Consider the following 26,529-nt stretch of genomic DNA (forward strand, 5'->3'; position numbering starts at 1 on the left):
ACCTTTGTGCGTCGCTCGCGACCAAATGGTTGAGCAGGAATATCGCACAGCCTTCTCTCTCGACGATATGTCTGATATACAATTGCCATGGAATAATCGTCCTGATTACCAGTTTTATCACCAAGCGCAAGTCAATACGCTCTACAAAAGAAAAGCAGATAAGGTTCAACCCGTGAACTCGACTGATTCTGATGGAACGATCCCGGTTGGTCATCCTGATTGGCAGCATGAATGTCTCAAGAAATACCATACACAGTACCGCGCATCGGATATTCGAACAGAATTCGATCATTTGCTGAAGCCTCGTATCTCTGTAATTGCAAGGGGAGCTCGCCTTACCCCTGAACGAGAAATAACCCTGTTGGTGGGAAAGGAATTGCTACCGCGTGAAAGAGCACTTTTTCGAGAACTCCTGTTCAAAAGAGAAGGGGTACTAGCCTGGGAATGGGAGCATGTTCAGAGAATACGCAATGAAGTAATGCCTCCGCAACGCATTAAGACTGTTCCTCATGAAGCGTGGCAACACCCAGGATTCAAGATTCCTCATGCCCTGAATACCACGGTTATCAAAATGCTGCGTGATCGACTACGAAAAGGTGTTCTCGAACCTTGCGATGGCCCATATCGAAACCCATGGTTTCTTGTCGGCAAGAAACAAACTGGCAAATATCGAATGGTCAATGCAGCTATGTTAATCAACAAAGTGACCAAGCGAGATGCCAACATGCCCCCGATAGCAGATGAATTTGCAGAGGAATTTGCAGGAATGGCAATAGCATCTTTGGTTGACCTCTTCTCTGGGTATGACCAGATAGAGTTACACAAGGATGACCGAGATATGACGGCTATTCAAACTCCCCTTGGCCTACTTCGTCAAACTACAATTCTCCAAGGCGCAGCGAATTCAGTTGCGCAGTTTCAACGAGTGATCTCTGTCATTTTGCATAGCATTTTCGGCACAAAGGCGCGTTCATTTCTTGACGATGTTGCGGTTAAGGGCCCACGAACAACGTACAATGAAGAGTTTATGGAAGAAGGGATTCGCCAATATGTCCTTGAGCACATTCAGAATCTCGATGAAGCGCTGTATCTTCTGGAATTGGCCGGAGCGGTTATCTCGGCCGAAAAGTCTCAGTTCATGATGAAAGGAATCGAAGTCGTTGGATGGGTTTGTGACATTAACGGCCGGAGACCTAATGAAGCGAAAGTAGCAAAGGTTGCACAGTGGCCTACTCCGCTATCCAAGGATGAACTCCGCTCGTTTGTTGGTCTCGCCGTCTACTTCCGCATCCTGATTGAGAAATTCCAGATCATTATGAAGCCTCTCTATGAGATACTACGCAAGAATGCCCATTTTGTGTGGATGGAGGCACATCAGGTGGCTTTTAAGGAGATAAAGCTACGTCTTTCAGAATTTCCCTCAGTGCTGCCTATCGATTATGACTTTCATCCTTTCCTTATGATTGTTGCTGCAGATGCTTCTATAAAAGGATGGGGCGGAGTACTCATGCAGGTTCGAAATGGTGTCCGTAAGCCGGCACGATATGAATCAGGCGTTTGGTCAGATGCTGAATCAAAATATGATGCGGGAAAATTGGAATGCCGTGCCGTTTTGAAGGCATTCAAGAAGTTCCGCCATTGGCTGTACGGAGTGCACTTTGTCTTGGAAACCGATGCCAATACGTTGGTTGCACAATTGAACCGTACGGCAACAGACCTCCCTGGCGCCCTGGTCACTCGCTGGATAGCGTGGATTCAGCTTTTCGATTTCGATGTGAAACATGTTCCTGGCACTAGTAATGGTGCTGCGGATGCTTTGTCCCGTCGTCCACCAACTAAGGAGGATCTGCGTGAAAGGGACCAAGAACAGAATATTGATGACTTTGTTGATGCAGAAGTCCTGCATCTTCACGCCAGCTGTTGTCCTGTTACTATTCATGTCGAGAATCCTGGTAATCCTGATGCCAATGTACTGCACGAAGGATACTCGGCCGAATCTGAGCAAATTGCAAGATACCTGACCAGTCTTCACAGGCCGGATCGTATGGGTTTGTCGGAATTCTATTCATTCAAGAGAAAGTGTATGAAGTTTGTTGTCCAAGAGCGTCATTTGTTCCGACGTGTCAAGGGTAATACCGAATTGCTCCGCAGGGTTCTGGACCAAGAGAAAGACCAGCAATATGCGTTGAAAAGCACCCATGATGATCTTGGTCATAAAGGACGAGAGGCAACATATGCTTTGATCAAGCATCGATATTGGTGGTCTCGTGCATACGAGGATGCAGCAAAATATGTCAAAACCTGTTCACTATGCCAGGCAAGAGCTCCAAATCGTCTTCGTGAACCTGCCATTGTCACACAACCGCTGTTGCTTTTTGACAAATGGTACATTGATACAACTCGAATGCCCCCAGAGGATGGTGAAGGTGTTGTCATTCAGGCGAGAGATTCTGTCAGCGGGTGGCCAGAGGCAAGAGTGTTGCATTCTGCAAGATCAGAGAGCGTTATTCAATTCATCAAAGAAGACATCATTAGCCGTCATGGAGTTCCCCGGGAGATAGTGATCGACATGGGACCTGAAAATCGTGGAGGTTTGACAGCCTTTCTAGAACGTGAACAAATATCGAGAGTCAAAATCTCCGCATACCATCCAGGTTCTAATGGTCCTGTGGAGCGTGCGATGCGAACAATGAAAGACGCACTCTCAAAGATAACAGAAGGTTACCCGATTGACAATGCGACTCGGCAACACAGGAGACCATGGAGACCACATTTCTATTCTGTTTTGATGGCGGATCGTTTTACTGTCAACGCAACTACTGGGATGAGCCCGTTCTTCTTTCTTTATGGGAAGAATCCAATTATACCGATTGAATTACAAATGCCTACCTGGAGCATGCTGCCATGGCATGAGGTGCAAGATCGAAAGGATTTGCTAGCAATGAGAGCGCGCCAATTCGAGAAGCGCGACCAGGATATCGAGGAAGCAATTCTCCGCATGCGTCGCCTGAAAGAAGCAAATGCGCACTTCTTCGACGAACATCATCTGCTTCGGTATGAGCGATTCGAAAAGGATGATCTTGTTCTCCTACACAATTCCATTCGCGGAATGGACCACAGTTCGAAAACGAAACTGCAGTTCCGTTGGCTGGGACCTTATCGTATTCATGCAGTCAAGAGCAGTTCGTATTTGCTAAGTGAACTGGATGGCACAGTGCTGCAAGACCTGACTCATCAACCGGAGTCATTCAATGGCGATCGACTGAAGAAGTTTTATTCTCGACATGACCTGAACGGCCATGAAGGATCCTCATCCTTGCCACGGCGTAACCCTATCGGACGTCCAAGAGGTCAAAGAAGTCGCGGTAGTGGCCGAGGACGACAGCAGCATGAAGAACAGGTCGAAACGTCGCGTGTACAATTGCCACGACGGCGAGGAAGGCCATCGCTGAGAAGAACAGGAAGATAGACCGTCCCAAAACAGGACATCGTTTTCCGGCAGGAAATTGGTGCCTTGCGGCCTTGCGGCCTTGCGGCCTTGTTGGCCGTTTGCTTCAACCCGATTAGGAAGCCGCCCTCGATGTAGATATAACTTCCTCCCTTTCCTTTCTTTCACTTTCAACTTCTTCAACCCCCCCTCCCCTTTCCGATCTTCTTTCATCATTGCTTCGTCCATTCCATCATTTCAAAACCCGCTTTGACCCTCGCCCAATACCATCGAACCATTCAGGAACTACAAAGAACCAGCCGAGGCGCCCTAGCCATTCGAGAACGTGCGATTCGACCAAGGGACGGTCGAATAAGGAGGAGGGGAAAGAACCTGTTCCTTTGTTCATGCAGCCCTTTGAATCTTGCAGATCCTTTGTTTCTTTGAAGGCCTCGCTTACCATTTCCTCATTCGATCCTACGCCTTTGACAGATTCAACCAGCATCGTGAAACATTTGCAGAAGTCCGATTCCTTTCACCCTCACTTCCGAGAACTGAACATAAAACGTCGCAGCCATGTCCACATCCGAAATGAATACCCTCGTGCCTGTTACCCAGACCGCTGTAAGAACCGCAAGAATGTCGATGCCAATTCCGGAAGGACTGATCATCAATGGAACAAAGGTTCATACAATTGATGATATGATCAAAACCCTGCAAGGCTGTCAACAGAAAGACAAATATGACCTGGCACTCCATTGTTATGGGAAGCTGAATGAAGTCCACAAGGTTGTTGGAGATGGAATTTGCAAATTGTTCGACTATGTTAGTTCTGAGGAACTATGGAAAGGGCATCATGAGAGTCATGCAGAGTTCCAGCAGCAATGGGAAGATGCCGTCAAGCTGCAGAAAAGAAAGGAGAAGGATGCCATGACGATCGAAGGACATCGGCGACGTGCGCTCACGAAGTGGGATAACGGCAATCCGGCAGGCAGAAATACAGCGGAGTTCTTTCAATGGGTCATCAACCGCGCGTTCTCGGAGAAGGTTAGCAAGCTGCTGAATACCGATATGTCCTACGATGATGTCAAACTCTCGATCAACAACTATGTCATCAAGCGGTGTACCTTCGGAAAAGGAAGCGGAAGCCTGAAATCAAAGCATATGGAACCTAGCGACCTGACCAATACCTACAACTGCCGTATCTTGTCGCCGATAACGCAGGATCAACTGGATCGCGCAGGTCTCCAACTAGATCAGGATGGTTTCGTCTGCCCGAGAGGCGAAGGCTTTGACCTCCCTCTGATCGAACCTCGAGCTACTACCTTGCCTCCTTCCCCTGAGAAGAGTGGTTCGCGGCCAGAAACCATTACTGCTGCTGAAGAATCTGAGGATCAAGATATGGATCATGAGGAAGAGGAAGCTGATAGTGTACACCTAATCGACGCCCCGAAGATGACTGATGTAATGGATATTGATACCGACACTGAATCAGAGAGTGAAAATGACCACCCAGATGCCGAACAGTCTCCGCAACATGCACAAACTGATCCTGCTGCTGAAGAGAGTGATGATGAAATCCTTGTTTCGACCAACGAACGTGCAAAATGTGGATGTTTGCTACGCCCGACTACATTGGTTAGAGCCCTCAAGGACAAAGACTTCTCGAAACGAAGGAACGGACTGATTGCTCTGCGTATGATTGGCAGAAGACTAGCGAGGTCAGAAGGCATCACGATCAGCACCCTCTGCAACCAACATGCTAAAGCATTAGTTGATGCGGTACAAATGACGAGTGCTTCGAAAAACCATCAGCAATTAGTCAACCGTGTCGCCCTGTCATATCAGCACATTGGTAAATGGGATCAATTCATGAAAGATCACCCCCGATGGTTCAGTTTCCGGCAGGAAAACAGTCTCGGCTTCCATCGCTTCCGCCCTCAGCATCATGCTCCGCTTATCTCTGACTTTGTGTCTTGTACTGAATGGCTATCGGTGGAGACTTTGATCGACAGGATCTATGCAGGAGAGGCTCCAGACATTAGCCCGGCAAATGACATGCACAACGATGGCAGTACGGTATTGCCGAACCTTTTCTCATGGCTTGGAGAGGATCTCGACGGACGACACCCGGAAGGATTATGGCCGCTTATTCACCAGGAATTTCGAATGTACCATTATCATCTAAGCGATGCAACAAAAGAGCTTGGGTGGCTTCGCGGCATGTGGCACTCGAACATTCAGCAGTTGATTCGACAAGACCTGTCCTACTACATGGCATATGTCTTTTTCCGGCCAGACCATGCATGGCGTCTGATCTCGCATCCTTATTACATAAAAAGTACACAGGCTGGCGAACACACTGAGTTCCGGCACCTTGACATCAATATCCAGGATTATCTTGACAGCCAGAGAGGTAGTAGCCTACTACAAGGATCAGTATCTTTCACGCAAGAGGACGAACAGAACTGTACCGTACTGCTGAAAGGTATGCATAAGACAGAACGTCTGGCAAAATGGTGGAAGGATATCCAGTCCCGTGGACCCGTTGGAGACGGCTTTATCTCGGGTATCAAACCTTTCATGTGGAGGAAGGAGGATGAGGAAACATATGGCACCCAATGGACAACGGAGGTTTGTGGTGTCGGTGATGTGCGACTTTCTCTTCCTATGTTGCCTCATGGATCGACAGGCCCTGCCACACGAGTACGCCGAACCGGACTCCCGTGGTACACAGCGATCCAGGATGACCATGAAACTCTGGACTGTGCAGAGTCGAATACCTGGGAGGAGCTGGCAGAGGCTCATCGTACACTAATGCCTGCATCCAAGACGCCCTCCGGTTATTCCTCTTCTCGGTATGGTACAATCCCGTTTCCCTTTGCTGCCGGAGTACATTTCCGGACGGCCCGACACGGGATTCCGAATTGTTTGGTAGGCCGACAGAGATGGGATAGTCCCTCCATATGCATGGAATTAGATGATCTCTTTGGAAAAGACCCTGAGGTTGCGAGAGCAATGGTTCGCGACTGGCGAGAGGAAGCTTGGTATGAGTACCTACGCTGCTTCGAACTGACCAAACGCTTAGAGAAGAAGGAATACGGCAAAAACTCATTCTTCTACCGTATTGAGAAGGGCATGCTTGTTGACGACCAAGAACTGGGTCTGTTGCCCGATGAGCCTGTTCATGCTCCTGCTGAATCTCAACCACTATCGAGCATGCAGCAACCTACTCCTGAGGCGGAGGTTGGCCATCCTCATGGCGGCTAGGTGCCGATTAATGGATGAAGCATAGAATGATTGTCGGAGGTGCTATCTGATATTTTGTTTCTTTTGTTTCTTTTGTTTCTTTTGTTTCGAATTGACCAAAGGACGGTCAATTTTTCAGGGAGGGTGGTATGTAATGGGGAATTCCGCTCTCAACACCGGTATCCCATAGTCAGGTGATTGGGGCCTTAGTAACAAGGCAGCCATATCGTTTCGGAAGAATAAGTAGCGTTCGTTCGATAGTATCAATAACAACATGTGTGTTCCCCCTTATGAATTATTCTTCCTGCGGAGGTTACTGAGGCTGAGGTTACGGTATCGGTATATCGCATGTCCATGAAGACTCGAATGTCTTATTAGTCGCATCTCTATAGCGTCACGCACTGTCTACTTCTCTCTCTCTCCGGCACTCTTCGAGTGTGGTGGTGTTGTCCTCTTGCGATCGACCCGTCTGCCAACGCAGACTGCCACAGCGAGCATTCCCATCTTACACTAGCTATTCTTTAACTATAATAGTGTAATGGTTACTAAGTTGTCAGGCTAGAGACCTGTTACTAGGCAAGGATATCGGACGGTAATGATCAGATTAGGCAGTCGATACAGAGACTGATTCTTGAGAAGATTAAGAATCCTGAATGCTTGTGGGATCTTAAATACATTAGGGTTCGGGTGGATATCGATATGTAGGTGACTCAAAGGGAATTCGTCCATGAATCGGCCTCGAGAGTCCGGGGTATCGTATACTTCGAATCCCGTGACACTTAGTCTGGCTTTACCTATAAATATATCTAATAGTTCTGCTCCCCCTTTTATTATCTCTATATAGTTAATAGTTTATATCTTTTTTCTGACTAGGGCTATTTATCGAAGATAGTGATCTCGTGATTATTAGCGCTGAAGTAGCTTCTCTTTCCTTAACCTAGTCTATAAGAATCAGCATTAAGTTAATTCTTAGATTATAATTACTATATACTTAGATAAGCATAAATATTTCTAGATAGGAATAACAGAATAGAGTAAACAAGACTCAATTCTATTAGTAGGGTCCAAAAAATAATAGCTTACTAGCAACAAATATTATATGTCAATGCCACCTACCCTCGCATTTTTCGTATAAATCCCCCAGAAATGCACACTCTACTCACTCGCATTTCGTCCCTGCTGTCTATACAGAGTGCTGCATGGTGGTGGTGGCATTCGATGCCATATCCGACGCTCCATTCGACCCGCACGTTCTGATCGTGCCGCTTCGAGCATTGCCTCCCCGCTTTGCACCGTTTTCACCGTTTTCACCGTTTTCACCGTTTTCACCGTAGTCACCAATTTGACGCAAATCACAATATTTATCAACGCATTGGATGCGAATCAAATAAAAAAAAAACTCTCTTGCCTCTTTACCTGCTCTCGCTGCTTCGATTGATGCCTCACTCTCCTGTAAATCCCTTTGGCGGCGATTGCTTTTGCGTCTTTTTGTAGAGATTATCCAGCCACCTCTCCTTCTTAGCTTCATCTGTCTTCCTAGTAGCAATTGATCGATTGGAATCGCGTACGTTGAGTATACCGGAGTGGCCGAACGTTTTAACATGTCGCTTAGTATATTTTCACCGTAGAGGTGCACGAGCAGCTGTCATTCGACTAACTTTCTCGTTAGAGATCTACGCGCTCCACGATAATCTTGTTACGATTAAAAACGCGTTGTAGGTTCCGCCAGGTGAGAGACGCTATCTAGGAACTGATATTGGGTAATTATTTTATTTGATCTTTTTTTTCTTTTATGAGAGCATTCACAAGCCGAGGGGCATTCTACTAGTATCCTACTAGTACATTCCCCATATGCTCTATGTACGAGTGCTGGAATTAAAATCAACGCTAGCCCCCCCCAATAATAATGCTCTGTGGCAATAAAATACATTAAGTCAAGGTGAAACCGTAAAAGTAATCGGGGGCACCGCTAACCCCGGTGGTGTCTGTGGCCGCTCAGTGTTTTCCTCTTGAGTGGGCTCAGGTAGAGTAGGTGTTTCTTCATCGGCAATTGACACACTAGATAGCTCGTGAGTCGTTGAATCATCATTTTCTGTTTTGTGCCGAGAGAAGACCCGATGGGTAAATCGTTTCAAAGGCAACAGAAATATTTTCGTGCTGCGAAGAAGGGCGTTAGTTCCCTTCAGGAACGGCCGCAATATAAGCGTCATCCCGTCAACTACTGCGTTAAATAGAACTCCGAAATGACGATCTGGAATGATATGCAGAATGACGGCCCATGGAAGACACCCAAGGGCACATATAAGGCAAATGGCCCAGAGAATGCCACTGATTCGGGTCACGCCGAAGGCCGCGCCGCCAACGCATATGATCATGACTTGGCCACCAATTATGATGGCGGTTATGCCCAGAAACCAGTAGTTTCGGAACATGCCTTCGAAGATATTGAATTTGTTATCGAGGCGACGATTGTTGAACATGTTGAAGATCTGCATCCATACGAATGTGTTAAAGACGACTGTAGCTAATTGCTTTGATCGATGATCAAGATCTGAATTATCGAGGTGCGCGCCGAGAAGTTTGTCTCCGGCGAAGTAGAGGATGAAGATAACAGCCAGTTTGTAAACTGTCTGTCCAAGAATCATCTTCCACATGGTCAAAGTAAACAGTGAAGCACTTTTAGGCACAGGTTTGCGATTCAAGATTTTCTCTGTGGGAGCGTCGGTGGCTCTGCACTTTATATTAGTTATGCAAAAAAGTTAAAAAAAATGACGGCTCCTTACAAGGCCAAGGCCGCAAAAGTATCCATGATCAGGTTTACCCAAAGCAGCTGCACAGCGTTCAGGACACTGCTATTAGAGCTATTGGACACAGACGAAACAAAGGTCAAGATAACGGCCGTGATGTTGACCGTGATCTGGAACTGCAAAAACTTGGCAACAGCGTCATTGACCGCTCGTCCCCAAGCAATGGCCGTAATGATGGACTTGAAGTTGTCATCCAAAAGGATGATGGAGCTAGCTTCCTTGGCAACCTCAGTGCCAGATATTCCCATGGAGAAGCCCACATCCGCGGTCCTCAGAGCAGGCCCATCATTCGTGCCGTCCCCTGTGACTGCGACTGTTTCGCCAAGAGCCTTGAGCCGTGCCACCAATATACGTTTGTCCTCGGGAGATGAACGCGCCAACACCTGCAGGCGGGGAATCACAAGGTCCATCTCCTCATCTGTCAGTTGCCGAAACTGAGGACCTTCCATGACCAGCCCATTTTCAGTCTTGATTCCACAGGATGATGCAATAGCGATGGCAGTGGCAACATTATCCCCCGTCACCATTTTGATCTGCACTCCTGCAGAATGACACTTGCGGATCGCCGGCAAAACCTCGGGTCGAAGAGGGTCCTGAATTCCCACAACTCCAATCCAAGTCATGTCTCGGAAGACATCATCGAAGTTAGCGGCAGACGGATCGTCATCAAATTTTTGAGCCTGCTTTGGTGGCCAGACATCAAAATCCCTGTACACCAATCCAATTGTCCGAAGAGATCCTTGGGCGTATTGATTGGTGGTCCTCATGATATTTTGTCTGTCAGACTTTTCCAGTGACTCTACATGAACTTTCTCTTTAGACATATCAATATCGGTGATTTTCATACTGCAGGAATTAGCCATAATTTCGGCTGCCCCCTTGACAAGGAGGCGATATCCTGCATCAGATTGAAAGTATACAACACCCATGCACTTTCGTGCGGCGTCGAACGGAATAAGCTGAATAATTTCAGCAGACCCTCGCACTGATGCAAGATCCATGCCCAGATAGACCTGTGCAAGCTGCAGAAGTGCGACTTCAGTCTTGCTCCCCACAAACTCCTTGCAGCCATCTCGTTCCTGTTCGAATGCAGTCGAGTTCAATGCAACGCTCTTAGTGATGAGACTGCGCACCAAGGGCGAGCACCGTTGAAAGACCTCCGACGTGGTCTGCGTACCCCTATCATTATCAGTCTCCGACGCAAAGCCGAACGTTTGATCGGAGCCCAAGGTACCAGCGACCACGGTCATCTTGTTCTGGGTCAAAGTGCCTGTTTTGTCAGAGCAAATCACGGTAGCATTGCCCATTGTTTCACAGGCACGAAGAACTCGAACGAGATTGTTTTCTTTTACCATGCGGGTTGTGGCAAAAGCCAGGGCAAGCGTCACTGCCAATGGTAAGCCCTCTGGAATGGCAACAACAATAACAGTCACGGCAACAATCAAAATATCTACGAATTCCTTGCCCTTCTCAGCAGGGCCCGTATTGGGGTGATTCGGAAGGTCGGATATAAATCGGAACAAGAGGACAAAGAATAGTATAATGGCAGCACTAGACGTATCGTCAATATCAACTCGCCATATGTCTAAAACAATTAGTGGGGCCGGAACCTACGCTGAGCCAAGATATCCAATCCAGTTTGCAAGCCGTCCTAGCTTCACCTGGAGCGGAGTGGGGTCGTTCGACGTCTGCAGTGACATCATAATCCGACCATACGTGGAATATGGACCGACACTAGTAACCAGATATGTGCCCACTCCTTCAAGAACTTTGCTTCCGGAGATCAGAAAAGGGTCAAGCTTCTTTGTCGCTCGACCCTCAATAATCTGCAGCCAGGCGTCCTGTCCGTTGGTCTTTTTCATCTGATCTGACTCGCCTGTAGCAGATGACTCGTCGCATTTCACGCCATAGCCAGATACCAAGATACCATCAGCAGGGATGGAGTCTCCAGACTCTAGATGCAGGATGTCGCCGACCATGATATCGTAAACAGATATCATCATAGACTTGCCCGAGCGGATCACTTTTACCTCGCGGTCGTCGTTCTATCGCAACCGTTAGCGCGTAGGGAAACTTGACCGTCAATACCAATCACTTACTCGCTTGTTTAGTTTCGCAAATTGTCTTTCCTTCTGCCAGTCGTTGGCAGCCGTGACGATGGTGACGATCAAAATGGCCACGCAAATAGCCACCCCTTCCACCCACTCAACGCCCGTGCCCCCATCCACACTCTCATATATTCCCAGGGACAAAGACACAATAGCGGCGATAGTCAGCAAAATAATAATCTTATCATTATAAGCAATCCAAAAGAGCTTCAAGAACCCAGTGGACTTTCGAGCGGGAAGCCGATTTTGGCCGAAGACACGGATGCGGTCTTCAAAAAGTAGGCCATTGCCAGTTGCTACTGGTGCCGAGATGAGTGTGGACTCGGTTTCTAGGGAAGCTTTGCTGATAGAAGACTTCCTGTTATATAGCGGTGACACTTGTTGAAAATCGATTGTGCCGTCCAGGCGACTCTCGTCAACTGACAGACCAGTATTAATGTCCGTCCGCAGTCCCCATACCAGACCTTGCAAGCCACCTAGGGCATGGAAGGCAGCGAGAGACTTGGGGCTCTGCATCTTATTCAGATGACCCGGCGAAAATGCAAAGCGATTATTATCAACGTTGAAATCGGCCTTATCACGAGCGTCTGGCATTAATGCTTCGGGAAATGGCGCATCATCATATACTGCGTGATCCATATGAGCTTGATAACCAGTATCTGAGCCAGCCCCCGAGCGAACGGATGCGTCCACGGTCGACGCAAACGAAATAGACTGTGGACGCAGCGTGGAGCCGTCAATAGACATCAAGGGTCGATGCGAGGCATGAGAAACTGTGAGGCGATCTGGATCCGAATACAACGCTATGTCTGGCGGGAAGGATGATCTTGGAGACATTGGGCTTTGGATAAGGTCCGCCGTCGCACCAGTCCATGAAGATGATCCTGCTGTAGATGCAACAGAGAGCGAGCGCTGCGAATAAGAGTTTAGTACAGTATCCTTGTCGCTGGACATTTAAATTCATCTGTTCACCTCTCTGCCAGAAGGATTTTTCATGACAACAGGGCTTAGGAATGAGCCCTGTTGTGACGAATCGTTACGAGAAGACGAAGCCATGTAGGTATCACTACGGACCGGAAGTCGTGTTCTTTCAATTATAAAGGTTTATACAACGGATAGCTTTTCTTTTCCCTCTTTTTCTTGCGCTGAGGGTTCGCTTCAAGTGATGGGGATATCGGATTCTGTTATTCTCCTCATTTTGTTCCTAGAAGGGGCTGTGTACTTTGCCCAGAGCTACCGCCGAGAGAGAACCAGGCCAGCTATGGATGATGTTTGTGAGCGCTTGCTAACAAGAAAATGCCAAGGCAGAGGCAACCTTTCTCATCCACGGTTTCGATTAGCGGCCAAAAAACACAGTAGGTGGCGTATCGGGCTAGCATACCCGAAATCATGGTAATTTGCAGAGCATTGGAGGAGGCGAGCAAGGTATGAGTACCAGCTGGATGGGCCAGATCGTCATCGGTATGAAGATTAAATAGTACGTATGTGCCCGACTCGCCGTCAGATTTTAGGCGCCGGAGCTGTCCATTTGGCATCTGGCATTGATTTGAACCTGTATTCCCACCCTTGATGTGCAGGTCATTGAAGGCTGCAGAAGTTCAAGATGTCTGGAACCAGTCAGTAGCGAATCATTTCTTTCGAGATCGGGTATGACGGCTTAAGGTTTGCGACCACAAACCCACGGGTGGAGCGGACGTTTGACTGCGCCTCAATGCCAAACCCAATAACCTTGTATACCAAGGATGCCCGGTTTCAAACTCTGCATCTAATTGATGCAGGACACAATTAATTGCTGTCTGTTGCAGCAACTGACTCCTCGGGCAAGGACGCACGAAATTGTCGAATGCGTCATGGGCGTTCCCTGGACTGCTTCTGTGGGAGCACGTACTTCACCGCTTCACTCAGTCTTAATTCCACTTTCGGCAGTCCTCGTCATTTGGTTTGTGGGGAGGTGACGGGGGCTCCCTTTGAGTCACGGATTCAATTTAAGGTTGCGGAAGCTGACGTCAGTTTCCTTACTTCGACCGTATATGTTCGTCGAAGCTGTCAAAATTCCAAGCTAACCGTAGTGATGGATAAATTTTGAAATTCCCAACCATTTTTCCCTTTCTATTCCCAAACATCCCTTGCATATTTTTGATAATATATGAGTCTTCTCAACGATCGCTCTCGACCTTTACGATGTGCAAGATAACTGGCTCCACCTCTTCGGCCATGGCGAACCGAATATTTGTTCGACTGAATGACGAAATTGGCGATGACATAATTCTTGAACTTGGGCTCATGGGCCTTACTCTAGCAACAGGCATCATGGACGCGACGACCTTTCCGGATTACCACGTTTTCGTTTCTCTTTGTCGCTGGTGGGTTGATATTAGGTCAACTTGGCAATGCATTGGGCCCTCGGCGACGGCTCTGGCTTATATTAACCAATCTACTTCAAACAGCACTGGTTGTAGTAGCGACGATTTTGAGATGGAAGTCTACTACATTTGACGGCACTTCCGGCTCACTTGGAGTCATTTCGTTGCTTGCATTCTCAAGCGGGGCCCAGATAGCTGTCGCAAGAACAGTTAACGTTCCAGAGATTCCCACGGCAATGGTGACCTCAGCATACATTGATCTCATCATTGATCCACGTATAGCAACCTCGGCGAATCGACCACGGAATCGGAGATTCTTCTTTATCTGTTGCTTGCTATTGGGAAGCTTTATTGGTGCCATTGGATATCAATATATCGGCCCTCCCTTCTCGCTACTCTTGTCGGCAATTTGTAAGTTTATCGTATCGATGGGATTATTTACAAATCCCGACATATCTACAAGCGGAAGACGTGGGAAAAATAAATTTCAAGCATTTTCCATCGCAGCAACAGGTGTCCCCCGTCAATCAGAGACCACTGCGAGAACCTCTGCTAGTTCATTTCGTTCGGTGAGATCGGCTCCATCATTTGTTTGACCTTAATTGCCCTTGCAGCTGTGAGTCCTCGTGATGGCTAGGAAATCCCGGTCCACATTTGAGATAAGATACTTCCCCAATATGAAAGAATTGACCAGATATCTGCTTGTCGTCTGATCTGCAGTAATCGGCTTAGGACAAACAGTCATTGCATTGTAAAAGCGCGCCAGTCGCACTCAACCAAGACCTTGCGTAGCAACTTCCTGGGTCTTTAATATTTAAGCCCGCATATCGCAAATGGCTTCCAGTACTCCATTCTTTTGCACCAGCCAATTTAATACACCACGCGAGAAAAGTACCAAACCCCTGATCAGGATCCACTTCATAGTAGCTCCAATTGCTTCTTATAAAGCCTTTGGGATCAGCGAAATAGTGAAAGAGCGACAGCACAACAGGCATTGGACTCAGGATGGGTAAAAAGCCGGTAGACCCCAACCCCCGAACAGAGATCAAAGCCTAATGAAAAGGCTAGGAATTACCGAGAGACAGCAAAATCGGCACGGATGGCGCAATTGATCAGAGCGGAGAGGCTTCGACGAAATTATGAGCTACTCCTAGGGCCACGCAAAAATGCAGAGACTGTACTTGAAGAGAAATCTCAGACATTGGCCAAACTTACCAAGCTTCAAAAATGGGCTGAAAGCGTTGACGATGGTGAGGTCGTTGAAGTTAGGCGCAGGATTTTTTAGGGCTTGGAGGACTGGACCAAACGGCATTTCAACCAAGTATTCCATGCAGCACCGTCTACAAGAAATGCTAGTCTTGATGGAGCTCTGATTAGCTACAAGAATACTGCTCTTACTATTCAGGTTATTCAGGCAACCATCTCCGAGAAAATCCCGCTGAATAGTTGGCCTCCCAGGCAGATTCTATGACGAAATTTTCTATGAAGTTGACACCAAAGTATTAAGAGCTTGTAATTTAGCGTACCTGACCATAATTTGGGGCTTTGTGTTAATAATATCAGTCCCACCGCATGTTTGGCAACACTGGCGTGTTTCCACTAGCCTTGCAGTGGCATCTCTCGCGGGGGAAGCACTTGGCGATATTTGTGATCAGATTACACACAAAACATAGAGGAACTCTCCGGGTTATATACTCTCACAAATACGAAGAAAAGGAAGCATCAATTGAAAGACCTGCTACTGGAATGCGCGAGGTTCAAGCTGAGACTTGAGCGTCAAGCATCTGTATACTTTTTCCGTTGGAGCTGCCCGGGAACACCTTTCCTCGAAGAACGAATGCGGAGTTTGACCGAGGTATCCTCTACTGAAACGACTGTCTCGCAACGTATATGGCCGATGCACTGCAAGGGAATCTCCGATAATTGGATCACTGTGGAGAAGGAAGTCGTCCAACCAATCGAGCCGGATCCTTGCGACTGTCACCGAAACTGAATCTCTCCGCGGATTTCTCCAGTCGTTCACTTTAAGTAGGGGCTAGTTGTGATTTCAAAGTTCAAAAAAACTTTACCAAGGATTTGGCTCTATTTAGCGACGAAACAAGAGGAAGAACAGAAATCCAATCAACAATTGCTCATCACTCTTTAGACACCGTCCACAAAGCCATCGCCTCCTGCCCCTGTATCCACCTTCATAGAGTCCATAAGTCCACATATCTCAAACAATCTAATAGGTCCAAGCCCATCAGGCGTTCCGACCACCCCGTCAGTCTTCAGGCGCTCCAAAGCCGACCGAATGCCTATGTAAGCCGGGGCAAGAGAAGCGAATGAGAAGATAATGATTCGGAATCCCATCTCTTCCGCCTCCTTGGTGGTAATCACTGGAGTGGCACCGTTTACTACCATGTTGAGGAGAAGAGGCCAGGGGGCAAGATCCTGCACTGCCTGGCGTGCCTGCTCCTTCGATGTAAACCCTTCCAAAAGACCTACGTCTGCCCCAATGTCTCGCGCTGCTGTCAAGCGGGCGATGCATTCCTCATAGCCATGTTGTTGGAGGGCATCAGTCCTTGCGATGAGGACAATATCCGAGTGCAGGCGATCTTTGGTCAACTTGGCCGCCCGGATTCGCGTCAGGTACTCTTCACGGCCCACCACCTTCTTTCCGGCAAGGTGGCCACATCTTTTATTCTGGATCTGGTCCTCGATATGGAATCCAGCCACGCCAGCCTGAATGTACTGCTGCACAGACTTGGCCACCATCAGAGGCCCTGCAATTGAGCATGTCAGCTCCACATCCATGTTGAGTTGTATTATTTGAGCAAGCCCTTCTAGACGTACCTCCATAACCGGTATCCATGTCTGCAATAAGAGGAGGACCAAATGGGTCAAGGTTGGCAATCATCTCCGCATTGGTTCTCATGTCATGAAGCTGAGCTAGACCCAGATCTGCCATTCCAAGTCGTGAAGCAGTTGTACCGGCACCAGTCTATTGACATCAGCTATGGTCTAAGGCCCAGCAACCAGAACGCATGACATACCATATACATGCTTTTGAAGCCTAGCTCCATGGAATTTCTAGTAGACAGGCCATCGTAAACTCCTGGGCAGACAATGAGGTCCTTGGAGTCCTTCAGCATTCGGCGCAGCTTAGACGCAGCAGGAATGACATAAAGAGAGACACTAGGCTCATGGCGCATTCCATTGACCTCATAGAAGCCATCTCTCTCAACAGTGATAGTGATTGTCATTATGCTGACGGTAGCACAACGACGGGAAAAGACAGAAAGAGTTTGTGGAATTGTAAAGTGAAATATGATTTGGTTCGAATTCAAATTTCGGACCTCACTACTTATAGTTCAATAGTCTCCTATCTGGAGTGATATGACTCGACTTTCGAGTGAATTCAATTGCGCAGAATAATCCCGATTGGATCTCCGACACTGGTCACGAAAAAAAAAGGGCTTAGGTCTCTTGAGGATGCAACATCTCACCATGTGCCAAGCCAGAATATGATCATTTGCTCACTCTTGGGTCGTACTGGCTTAGAAAGGAGGCATAGATGACATGGTAACCCAGTTAGTTCCTGCCAGGAAATGAAGGCGCGAAAACCTCCGAGGAGATATTAGGATGACAATCATTCCCGATAAGGTCAACCCATTTACGGCACGGATGGTAGGAGGTGGTGAAATCGTCAGGCTCCGGTCCTGATAACGGAACTGGGATCCAATCGGACAAAGGCAAAATGAGTAGTATGGGATATGCGAGGGAGGAGACCAGACACCGACATCAAACAGCAAGGTAGAGTGGAGTATCTCCGTTGTAATCCTAAGTATCCAGGGCCAGCTCCTTCTGTGTCAGGAGTAGCTTAACAGCGTCTGCAGATCCATGGGCTACTGCTTGGTAGAGCGGCAGCTTACTGTCATCAGTGGTTTAATCACCGGCAGATGGCCTGTAGAAAGAGAGCGAGTGCCCAGCTTCCTGTGGGCCTATAAAGATCTATTTCGTAGACGGCTATCCGATACGCCATACCCATGTGCGGGGTAACTTGCCAAAGTCATCTGTAGTGAAAGGATCGCTGCTACTGGAGAGGAGCAGATATACCAGGCCTGTTTTACCCCACCAGAGCGCGAGATGGAGGGCCGTTCGTCCTCGCCTGTGCGGGAGGTCAACTTGTACCCTTAGGACCTGTAGTAAGCTCTGTACCGCAGAACAAGTTCCGTATGTGACAGCATACCATAGCGCTCTTTCTTGCGCCTGGTTTTGGAGTTTGATATCCAGCGTAGGGCTTTCCAGCAGGAGCTGTAATAGGTTAGAGGATGAGTACTTGAGAGCCCTTATCACCAGGGTCTTTCTTCAAAAGAACGCATTGGCGTCTGCCCTGTGATATAGGAGACTTTCGGCGAGGTCAACGTCGTTGTTCATGGCAGCGAGGCTGAGGAAATTGCTGTTTTGATATTCAACGTTGATTATAAGTATGATCGGCAGTAGCCTGGTTTGGAGATTTCGACATGATCTCGCAAGAGCAAATATCTCGCTGCTCTTGAGATATACTGCAACTCTGTATAAGATTGGGTTGGGTAGACCTCGCAGATAGGGCTGCCTCTAGTTTAGTATGTAGTTGCCAACACAAAGGATGTCCGTTACGAACCATGGTGAATATTGGGATGACGAGCAAGGATATGGCAATATAATCGCGCTTTGGGTTATGATGCCTCGTGAAAAGAGCGGTCAGGCGAGTTTATATCGTGCGTCGTGCCGCTACACGGTAACCATCGTACCTGAACCCACCAGGGCAGCTTGTAGCACGAGAATGCGTCGCGGAGAATGGAAGTTCCTTGAAGCGAATTGTAATAGCAGCACTGCTCGTGCCCCCAGGATCGCATCCATAGTTCCCAGAAGAGCCAGGTATTCCCAGGCACTATCTTCAACCCACAATGGGGCTTGTGCTTGAAGCAATGCACTCTGGATGCAATGGGACTATAGTGGAGCGTTCAATGCAAACCTTGGTCCTGATTTCTACCTTCAGTGTTATTTGAGTGGCCGTGAAGGTTCATCATTACGCCGTTTCGAAAGCAGCTATTCGAGGTTCTGTCCAAATGGACTAAGCCTACCATACATCCCGTTCGTCCGCTATATGAAACACCCTTACCTATATAGGCCCTATCATTTTCTAACATCATTTTGTTCCGTTTGAATTTTCTATTGTTCTCTAAGGACAAGAATCCTTGCATGTGTGATTTCTGTTAGGTGTGGGCGGAGCTCAGTCAATCTGTCATTTTGACTCGTCTGAATGACTGGCTCTCCGTGACCTTGCTAATTTCGTCTCGAGCACCAGGAGATACCGAAAACCTACGTCGGTGAACTTTATCGCGTTGGCGCGAGGCTGATAAGAGAGAATATTGGCCAGGACACGGGGCTAAAGGGGCAATATACGGCCCGTGGACCATCCACTCCGTGGCAAAGTAACCCATAGCTCTCATGAATCGTCGTGTTAGCAATGTGGAAGTGATCAAAGACGCGACTTGCTCAGTCCATATACTTCCGGCTTTTGCTCCTCGGCTCTTGGGCAGATGAAGCTGTTTTCCTCTCGTTTCTCGGCGGACCCGAACAATCGATTGGCCCGTACCTGTGTGGGACATCAACGGGAGGCTTATCGCCAACGACAAAGGAGGGTCCAATCTCTACCACTGCCAGGGGATATCTAGGCTCCGGTATTAGACCGTAGAATGCAGACCTTTCGTTGAGTGAAACCATCGCGTAGTACCTTTTGAATTCATCCAAGGCAATCACAAAAGTAATCTTGGTGACAAACTAATAACGAACGACAAAAGGAGGGGGTGAGCTGACTCAGACGCAAGCATAAGGCAAGCAAAGAGCCTCAATACCCATGCTAAAGCTACAATGTAGAAATTCTGTGGGAGGATCATAAGAGAGCGGGTATGGCCAGCGGGGATCAAGGCACATCAGCATCTCTACCCACGCCGATCGAGGAAACAGCCTAAATATTCTCTGCAGAGCTCCAGTGCTATCAGATATGCTAGGAAGGGGGCTGAGTGGGAATTCTCGAGTCGGCGATTCTGTAAACAGGGAAATAGAATCGACCATGTCTCAAAGTCAATCACCCTTACATGATTTCATGAACTGTCATACCACGGATGAATAAAGAAAAACAAGTTGAATGAAAGAAAAAATCAATATTAGCTTGGCGACTCCGGATGGCGAACTGATCATTTGACTGCAGCGGTCGTTTACGTCTGCCAAGCCCGGATGTATGCCAAGCCCGCCATCGCCAGCGGAACACAGCTGCGAGATACGAACGTAGATCGCATTCTTGTTCTGTCAACCACGCAACTCCAGTTTCAGAGTTTCCATATCTTGTGCTTATTCAATCTCGCTCTCGCTCTCGCTTTTTTTCTCCCATGCAATCCCTGGAACCTGACGAATCCAAATTGAGAACCACCTAGTTGAATAATTTGGTCCCGGGGGGCTCCGCCACAAACAGCTCGCAGAGATTGATATCCTTAACCTAGAGCTACTTTCATGCTTTCGGAACGAACCTGATTGTTGTGGCAGCTATTGGAATTTCCGAATCGGGAACGAGTCTTCCAGCAGCTAGATCACCTATCCTGTTATGAATTTTTCATGTTGCCATCAACGATCATGGAAGGATTGAATCAAGGAAGACTTCCATGCCTTTCCGTCATGAGAACAAATTAATTATTGCTTAAATGATGACTCTTACATCGATTGAAGGATGTTTTCTTCTTTCCGAGAATAAAAAAGAAAATATCCACACGTCAATACTTAAAGCCTCTTGAATCCAACATCTACAATTTTCTTTTCATCATCCTTCAGACAAGATCAATTCTAAACATATCAAACACTCAACTTTTCAAATCAGAACTTTCGAATTTTTCATCATGAAGTCCCCCATCTTCATCCTCGCTGCCCTTCTTCCCCTGGCTACGCAAGTCGCCATGGCCAACCCAGTCGCCGCCGCCGACTCTGACTCTTCCCTGGAAGAACGCGGAGGCAACTGGAATGGCGATTGGAATCATGGCCATGGAGGCAAGGGCTGGGACAATCACTGGGATGATGATAACCGCCCTCAGGATTGGTGCAAGGTGAAGCAGCCTTACTGGTATCATAAGTATCCCTGTGATTCCAGCGGCACCGTCGGCGAGTCCAAGGTCGGCGACAACTTTGCACCCGTCTGCAAATACCAGTATGTCCTACTTATCCTCTTTCCTTCCCGTAAATTTGTTTACTAAATCTTCTTTTTTTTTTCAGGGACTGGTACAAGAATCCGAAGGGTTGGTGGGTCAAGGACGAATATAAGCCCCGACGCTGCCGTAGGTCACCCTCTTTTCTTTTCTAACAATGTGCGGATGATTTAAAGTACTTGGATGAGCTTTACTAATTTTTTCCTTCAAAAACAGAGGTCAATGTGGGAGAATGCAAGGATTGAGGAACTCTAGAAATCATTCTAGAGTATGGTTTTCTTGGCCTCGAGAACCTAGTGACACATTTTCTTTGGACTTTCCTTAATTATTATCATTTTGGTGGATGGTCATTAATTGATGTGCGATCTGAAATTTATATAATACTGAAACTTAAATAACGAAGCGAGAGAGAAAACACGGTATCTGCTAGTCTTGAGAATTAAAATGAAGATCTTCATATTACCAAATGATTATCATAATGGTGAGGGTATTCGGGGCTCTGGTAACTCTTGGCTCATGGGCTTGGCGACAAACTGGCGGGAACTTGCCACCCATCCTGTATCTTGGCGACGCTAGGGCCCAGGGTTCGTGGTCTAGTGTTTCTAAAATAAATCGTCGGAAGTCCGATCCGTCGACAGCAGGTATTCGCTCATTTCAATGATTGGAGTATATTTTGAGATAAACCGCGTTCAGGGTTCATGGGGTAGAAACTTTAATTTTTCCGCATCTGGTTCTAGGTAGACCAGTCGAGGAACGCCCCATTCCGTGGTTGATTTGCATGTTTCTATTACCTTGAACATAAAGACGTGCGACCGTGACTGTGTTAAGAGAACATCCATCAATTTACTGAATGAGTTGCTGGAATTTCATGAAGATCCCGACAGTACTATATCATGGGATCTTTTAAGCATCTGTATCTGCTCTAGACTGGGTGGTTATTATTGCTAGAGTTGATATTATATGCTTTAGTTTCTCTTGATCCTTGAGAGATTTTTTTGTTCTAGGTGAGCACTTCATCGCCAACTTTCAATCTTACCAATCTTGTGGCCAGTGTTCGGTCGCTCAAACTCCTGATCAAAATCAACCCGTACCATAATCCACCATATTGGGATATTCGTCCCATGGAAAGGGATCTCCTCCAGAGTTGCACAGGAATTCCTCTATTTCTTGATCAACCCAAATCGCTCTATTCGGTGACACGATTCCTTCCTGGTAGTAACCAATTAAAAGTCTTGGTCTGGAGGCGGAATCTCGCTCATACCAGCAGTTCAGCCCCACGCCAGTAAGTCGATTGGTATGAATCACCAATTCAGGGAGATTGAGCAACTGCTCTTGAGCCAATACCCGCGTTACCATGCGGAATTCGTGCCACCGCTCCTTGCCAAATTCATCCGTTTCATCCCGCGGCTCTGCAGGTTTGTAGGAAAGCTCGCCTCTTCCCCCGGGCCACCCTCGCGGAATCGGATAATTGAATGTCGGGAAATGCCCGGATCATGGGCGTTTCATACAGCGGCTCGTAAAGATGGCCATGTGTGAGTGTTGTAATAGTCGGGTGAGAGAAGGAAACTGTTTCAAACCGTAGATGAGAATTTCCTCGCCTCTTTTGAACTATATAGCATCGGAATGTTGCATGTGGATGTTCTGATAATACTGTCAACATACACTAAATATTTATATGTGGAAGGATTTCTGCTTTTCTTATAGTAGAGCACCAACAGTTGCACTAATACCGGGCCAAGGCCATCTAATTTTAATTTTGCTTCAGTATTGCTGTTGTTATAAAATCAAAATCAAATTGATCAGAGGCACCATCCATGCATTTAACAACTACCTAATAACTACTAGTCCTCTCAACTCTCGCCCCAGCAGTATCGAAAGCCGAAACCTCAATTTCAACCCTCATCCTCGGATCACCAGCCGACAAACCTGCACGCAAGTCCAAACGGGATAATTATCCGGCATCCACTCCATAAAATTGCGAACCATAACCTCAACCACTTCCTCGTCGAGCGATAAATGAAAGGAATTCACCCGGTAGACACTGGGACCATCAAGTCTGCGAACAGGCTTTGTTGGGTCCGCTGCGGAACCAACTGCTGACGACACCCGCAGACTGCAAGATTCGACGAGTCCAGAACTATGTAGCAAGTATAGAATTAATTTTCAGCCCTAAGCGACAATTGATCGAGGTTTACCTAGGTTCGGATGCAGGAGCTCCCGATTCATGCTTATACAGCTTGCCTCGAGTAGTATCACATGATACGCCGCCCCATCCAGACCATGCTTCCGAAACAGCTCTGTCTCGTTATCTTCCCAAGCAACCGTCAAGCCGCCCTTCGAGGGCGTCAAAGTGATCTGGTGCACCGGCAGTAGTCCAGTGGCTCACATAGTGAGGCGAGATCCCGAGCGAGATCATGCGTCGTGAGTGCACAACGGCGGGAGACGTGTTTTGCTGGCATTGAAGGAGTTCGCGTTCTAGCTGCCGATTCGCCTCTGTCATCTCGCAGCTATCGTCGTTGGAGTCAACATCCGCGGGGTCGGCCATTTCTTTGCACTGGGCGTGCCTCTAGGAGCTCTGGCTCTCTGCTGGCACAGTAGTGCATGGTCAGCTGGATAACGGTAACCAACGGCATCATTTCGGGATGAGATCAAGCAGAGGCTTTAGATGAGAGAGTGATGCTGACCCATCACCAACCGTACGGCTCATTGCGCCATCCCTTCCACCTGGATATATAGATATTCTCGGGCGTTGTTAGAAACCCGACCATCTTCGTTTGGTCATCAGAACGGTGTGCAGTTATCGAGGGCATGCGGATTCTTGGTGATGCATGAAACTCTGCTGGCTGTGGCCTTGCGACGATTTCGCACCGTAAACAGTTGGTAGTCAACGTTGCGCAACAGGAATTGGCTTTATTTCAAAATTTGTGCGTGCATCGAGTATAACCTGAAAAAAAAAATCTTGTGGCATGGATTCGAGGCTGTAGGTGATCAGCTTGTTAAGACGAATCCACGACATGCTATATGTGTCCGACTCTTCTGGCTGACCGCGGTGGAACTCATTTCACCTGCGTTAACAACGTTGGCGAGGCAAATGATTCGTCATTGTCATGGTTCATCTGGGCCAACCACGGGTTGCTGGTGGGGCGAGCGCTCCATCCGCCATTCGTTCCCAGAATTCATTCCCAATGAATCAACCATCTCAATGCCCAGTGATGGTCCTTGCCAACAGACCGCAGAAATTCTGACTTGAACGCATGTATACAGTGGGCCAGTCCGAAATGATACTTGCCGGCCCGTTGAATATGTGGCTCACTGGTTGTCATGCATTCTCAACCCTAAGCTACCGAATATCATCGCCCGCCCATAATTTCTATAAATTGAGATGATCCCTGTACTTCTCTACACTTTCAGTCTGTGAGACCTCAATTTACAGATGTCGGAAAAAAGAGAAGAAAGTGACAGCGAGCTTTTCGAGATCTTGTCCAGTTACGGAGACCTCAATATTGAAGAAACGGACGACAATTCTACTACAGAGGAAGACCTTTCGGAAACAAGCGAAGATCGCAGGTTTCTGGAGTCGGGGAGCGACAATGTCACGTATTCAGAAGAAGACTCATTAGGATCCAGTATTCCCTGCATCCACCAGACCATGGATGGTCATAGTACATCGAGCACTGTAAGTATGTCTATGAGATTTCTTTTCACTGTGGAGCTAACTGGAGCAACTAGATCAGCAAAAAGATACCGATTAGCGCCATTGCCTCTCGCTTGATCTCTGAAGATAGGATTTCAGTGATACAGTATTTGGTTCTGTGGCAATCGTGGGAGCGAGAGATGCCACATGAGTATGATGTGAGCGAGGATTCGTCTCCTTCGCCCAGGTCATGTATCTAGTACGAGAAGGTTTGGTTCCTTTCTCAATTTTCCATATCAAATGTTCATCTCCAGTCTTCTATGCAATGTCCAGCTGAACACTCGAATCGAAGTCAGCTTCATCTCAGTGGATGGTAAATCGGTCTGACTAGCGTTTCCTTCGGAGCAGATACCGATGGATAAAGCGCCTCGCTTAAAAATTCAAAGCTCAGCAGTATTGCCTCCGGAGCTCAGTTTCTTTGAATATAAACCCCTCTTTTCTTTGTTCCCAAAGTCTACCATCTCTAGCGCTGCGGTAATAACCAGGAGACCGCGGTAGTTCTGTGGGGGTATCACGTATCTGTTGATGAGGAGCGTGTCTTTCCAATGAAGGATTAGTATTAACGAATGCTATAGTCGACTCTAGATACAAGACGTAGGGCGAGGAAGCAAAGGAAAGATAGCTTCCTCGCGTTCAGGGGAACCCAGACATGTGGGTCCGCGTCCTCGGCTTAGCGTGTATACCTCATGTACATCCCTGACAAGTTCTGTCTAGGGACTTATTTTTGAGATGAAAACATTTCATCAAAAGCTTTTCAAAATATTGTGAATACAAATTTCGTACGTGCACGGGTGTTGTGAGTCCTAGGAAGGCCATATTGGGGAGAACTCTTTACGTCCGGTCCATGATTATGAACTTGGATATCCGCCTGTCTGGCTCTATTAGACAACTTTTGGAATCAAGGAGATCTCCATCGAAATTATTCTAGCTTCTTCGATCTGAAAGAAGTTAATTTAACTTTTCGCATCTTTACTCGGAAAAAAGTGAATTCTGTTGGGCGGGAAATCGCCCACACTAGATACAGTAGCGTACTGGTTTCTCCTGATTATCTGAGTATCTATATGTGACAAAATTCGTTCTGTTTAAGATAGACTGGTTATCATTTATACAAGACATTTGGTATGAAATGGTACTGTCATAAAGGAAAGCAAGCTACAAGTACTGTATATTTCAAGTGCACCTGAGCAGTCAATTACCAGACTTTGGTCACTGAAATAATTGAAATTGCCAGCTCAGCAATGAAAAAAGCAAGATGTACCCCAGAGTTCCAGCCATAACCGAACCCATTATGCCGCATAAGCCCCATGAGGTCTTGAGCCTAAATGTTCCTTGGCTCTCAGCCACCGGTGTAACAGCCGTTTCGGTACCTGGCGGCAGTTTCATAGGAGGCGTTGCCATAAATCGCTGGGTGGAGATCGAGGAGCTCAGTGCACCTTGTGACTTTGATACCGTGGTGATGACTGGTACGGTCATCCAATTGAGGTCTTTTGGGGCTAGTGTGGCGTGAAACGAAATCTTGTTGGTAGCATAGCAGGATGCGTACGTTGTTCCGGCAATATGACACGACAGGGACGCGGTGCTGCAATAATCCATTAGTATCAAAAGTACTTTGAGTGCATACGGGGTACCAACCTATTCTTTTTGTTGACATCCACCAGCTC

The 26,529-nt window shown here is 47.4% G+C and overlaps 7 protein-coding genes across 7 annotated transcripts; 5 read left to right on the forward strand and 2 right to left on the reverse strand.

Moving 5' to 3' along the window:
• Window positions 1-25: 25 nt before the first annotated feature.
• On the forward strand, window positions 26-3,469 carry N7481_013352 (reverse transcriptase family protein; the record flags this gene model as incomplete). Its single annotated transcript, XM_057272571.1, has 1 exon — window positions 26-3,469. One exon carries the CDS (start codon window positions 26-28, stop codon window positions 3,467-3,469), a length of 3,444 nt encoding a protein of 1,147 aa, XP_057115203.1.
• A 534-nt stretch (window positions 3,470-4,003) lies between these two features.
• N7481_013353 (uncharacterized protein) lies at window positions 4,004-6,697 on the forward strand (the record flags this gene model as incomplete). Its single annotated transcript, XM_057272572.1, has 1 exon — window positions 4,004-6,697. One exon carries the CDS (start codon window positions 4,004-4,006, stop codon window positions 6,695-6,697), a length of 2,694 nt encoding a protein of 897 aa, XP_057115204.1.
• A 1,913-nt stretch (window positions 6,698-8,610) lies between these two features.
• Window positions 8,611-12,647, reverse strand: N7481_013354 (uncharacterized protein; the record flags this gene model as incomplete). The annotated part of the gene is made up of 5 exons (XM_057272573.1): window positions 8,611-9,406; window positions 9,460-11,034; window positions 11,098-11,528; window positions 11,583-12,503; window positions 12,564-12,647. 5 exons carry the CDS (start codon window positions 12,645-12,647, stop codon window positions 8,611-8,613), a joined length of 3,807 nt encoding a protein of 1,268 aa, XP_057115205.1.
• Window positions 12,648-15,526: 2,879 nt separating this feature from the next.
• Window positions 15,527-15,947, forward strand: N7481_013355 (uncharacterized protein; the record flags this gene model as incomplete). Its single annotated transcript, XM_057272574.1, has 2 exons — window positions 15,527-15,601; window positions 15,630-15,947. 2 exons carry the CDS (start codon window positions 15,527-15,529, stop codon window positions 15,945-15,947), a joined length of 393 nt encoding a protein of 130 aa, XP_057115206.1.
• A 149-nt stretch (window positions 15,948-16,096) lies between these two features.
• N7481_013356 (isocitrate lyase/PEP mutase family protein) lies at window positions 16,097-17,199 on the reverse strand (the record flags this gene model as incomplete). The annotated part of the gene is made up of 3 exons (XM_057272575.1): window positions 16,097-16,719; window positions 16,790-16,937; window positions 16,990-17,199. The coding sequence occupies 3 exons, from the start codon at window positions 17,197-17,199 to the stop codon at window positions 16,097-16,099; spliced, it is 981 nt and encodes a 326-aa protein (XP_057115207.1).
• Window positions 17,200-20,871: 3,672 nt separating this feature from the next.
• On the forward strand, window positions 20,872-21,419 carry N7481_013357 (uncharacterized protein; the record flags this gene model as incomplete). The annotated part of the gene is made up of 3 exons (XM_057272576.1): window positions 20,872-21,176; window positions 21,242-21,303; window positions 21,391-21,419. The coding sequence occupies 3 exons, from the start codon at window positions 20,872-20,874 to the stop codon at window positions 21,417-21,419; spliced, it is 396 nt and encodes a 131-aa protein (XP_057115208.1).
• A 4,737-nt stretch (window positions 21,420-26,156) lies between these two features.
• Window positions 26,157-26,375, forward strand: N7481_013358 (uncharacterized protein; the record flags this gene model as incomplete). The annotated part of the gene is made up of 1 exon (XM_057272577.1): window positions 26,157-26,375. One exon carries the CDS (start codon window positions 26,157-26,159, stop codon window positions 26,373-26,375), a length of 219 nt encoding a protein of 72 aa, XP_057115209.1.
• Between the last annotated feature and the right edge of the window lie 154 nt (window positions 26,376-26,529).

The sequence above is a fragment of the Penicillium waksmanii genome, assembly GCF_028829765.1.
Source record: "Penicillium waksmanii strain IBT 27052 chromosome Unknown utg000011l:1.0-400869.0:1.0-401085.0, whole genome shotgun sequence".
Lineage (NCBI taxonomy): Eukaryota > Fungi > Ascomycota > Eurotiomycetes > Eurotiales > Aspergillaceae > Penicillium > Penicillium waksmanii.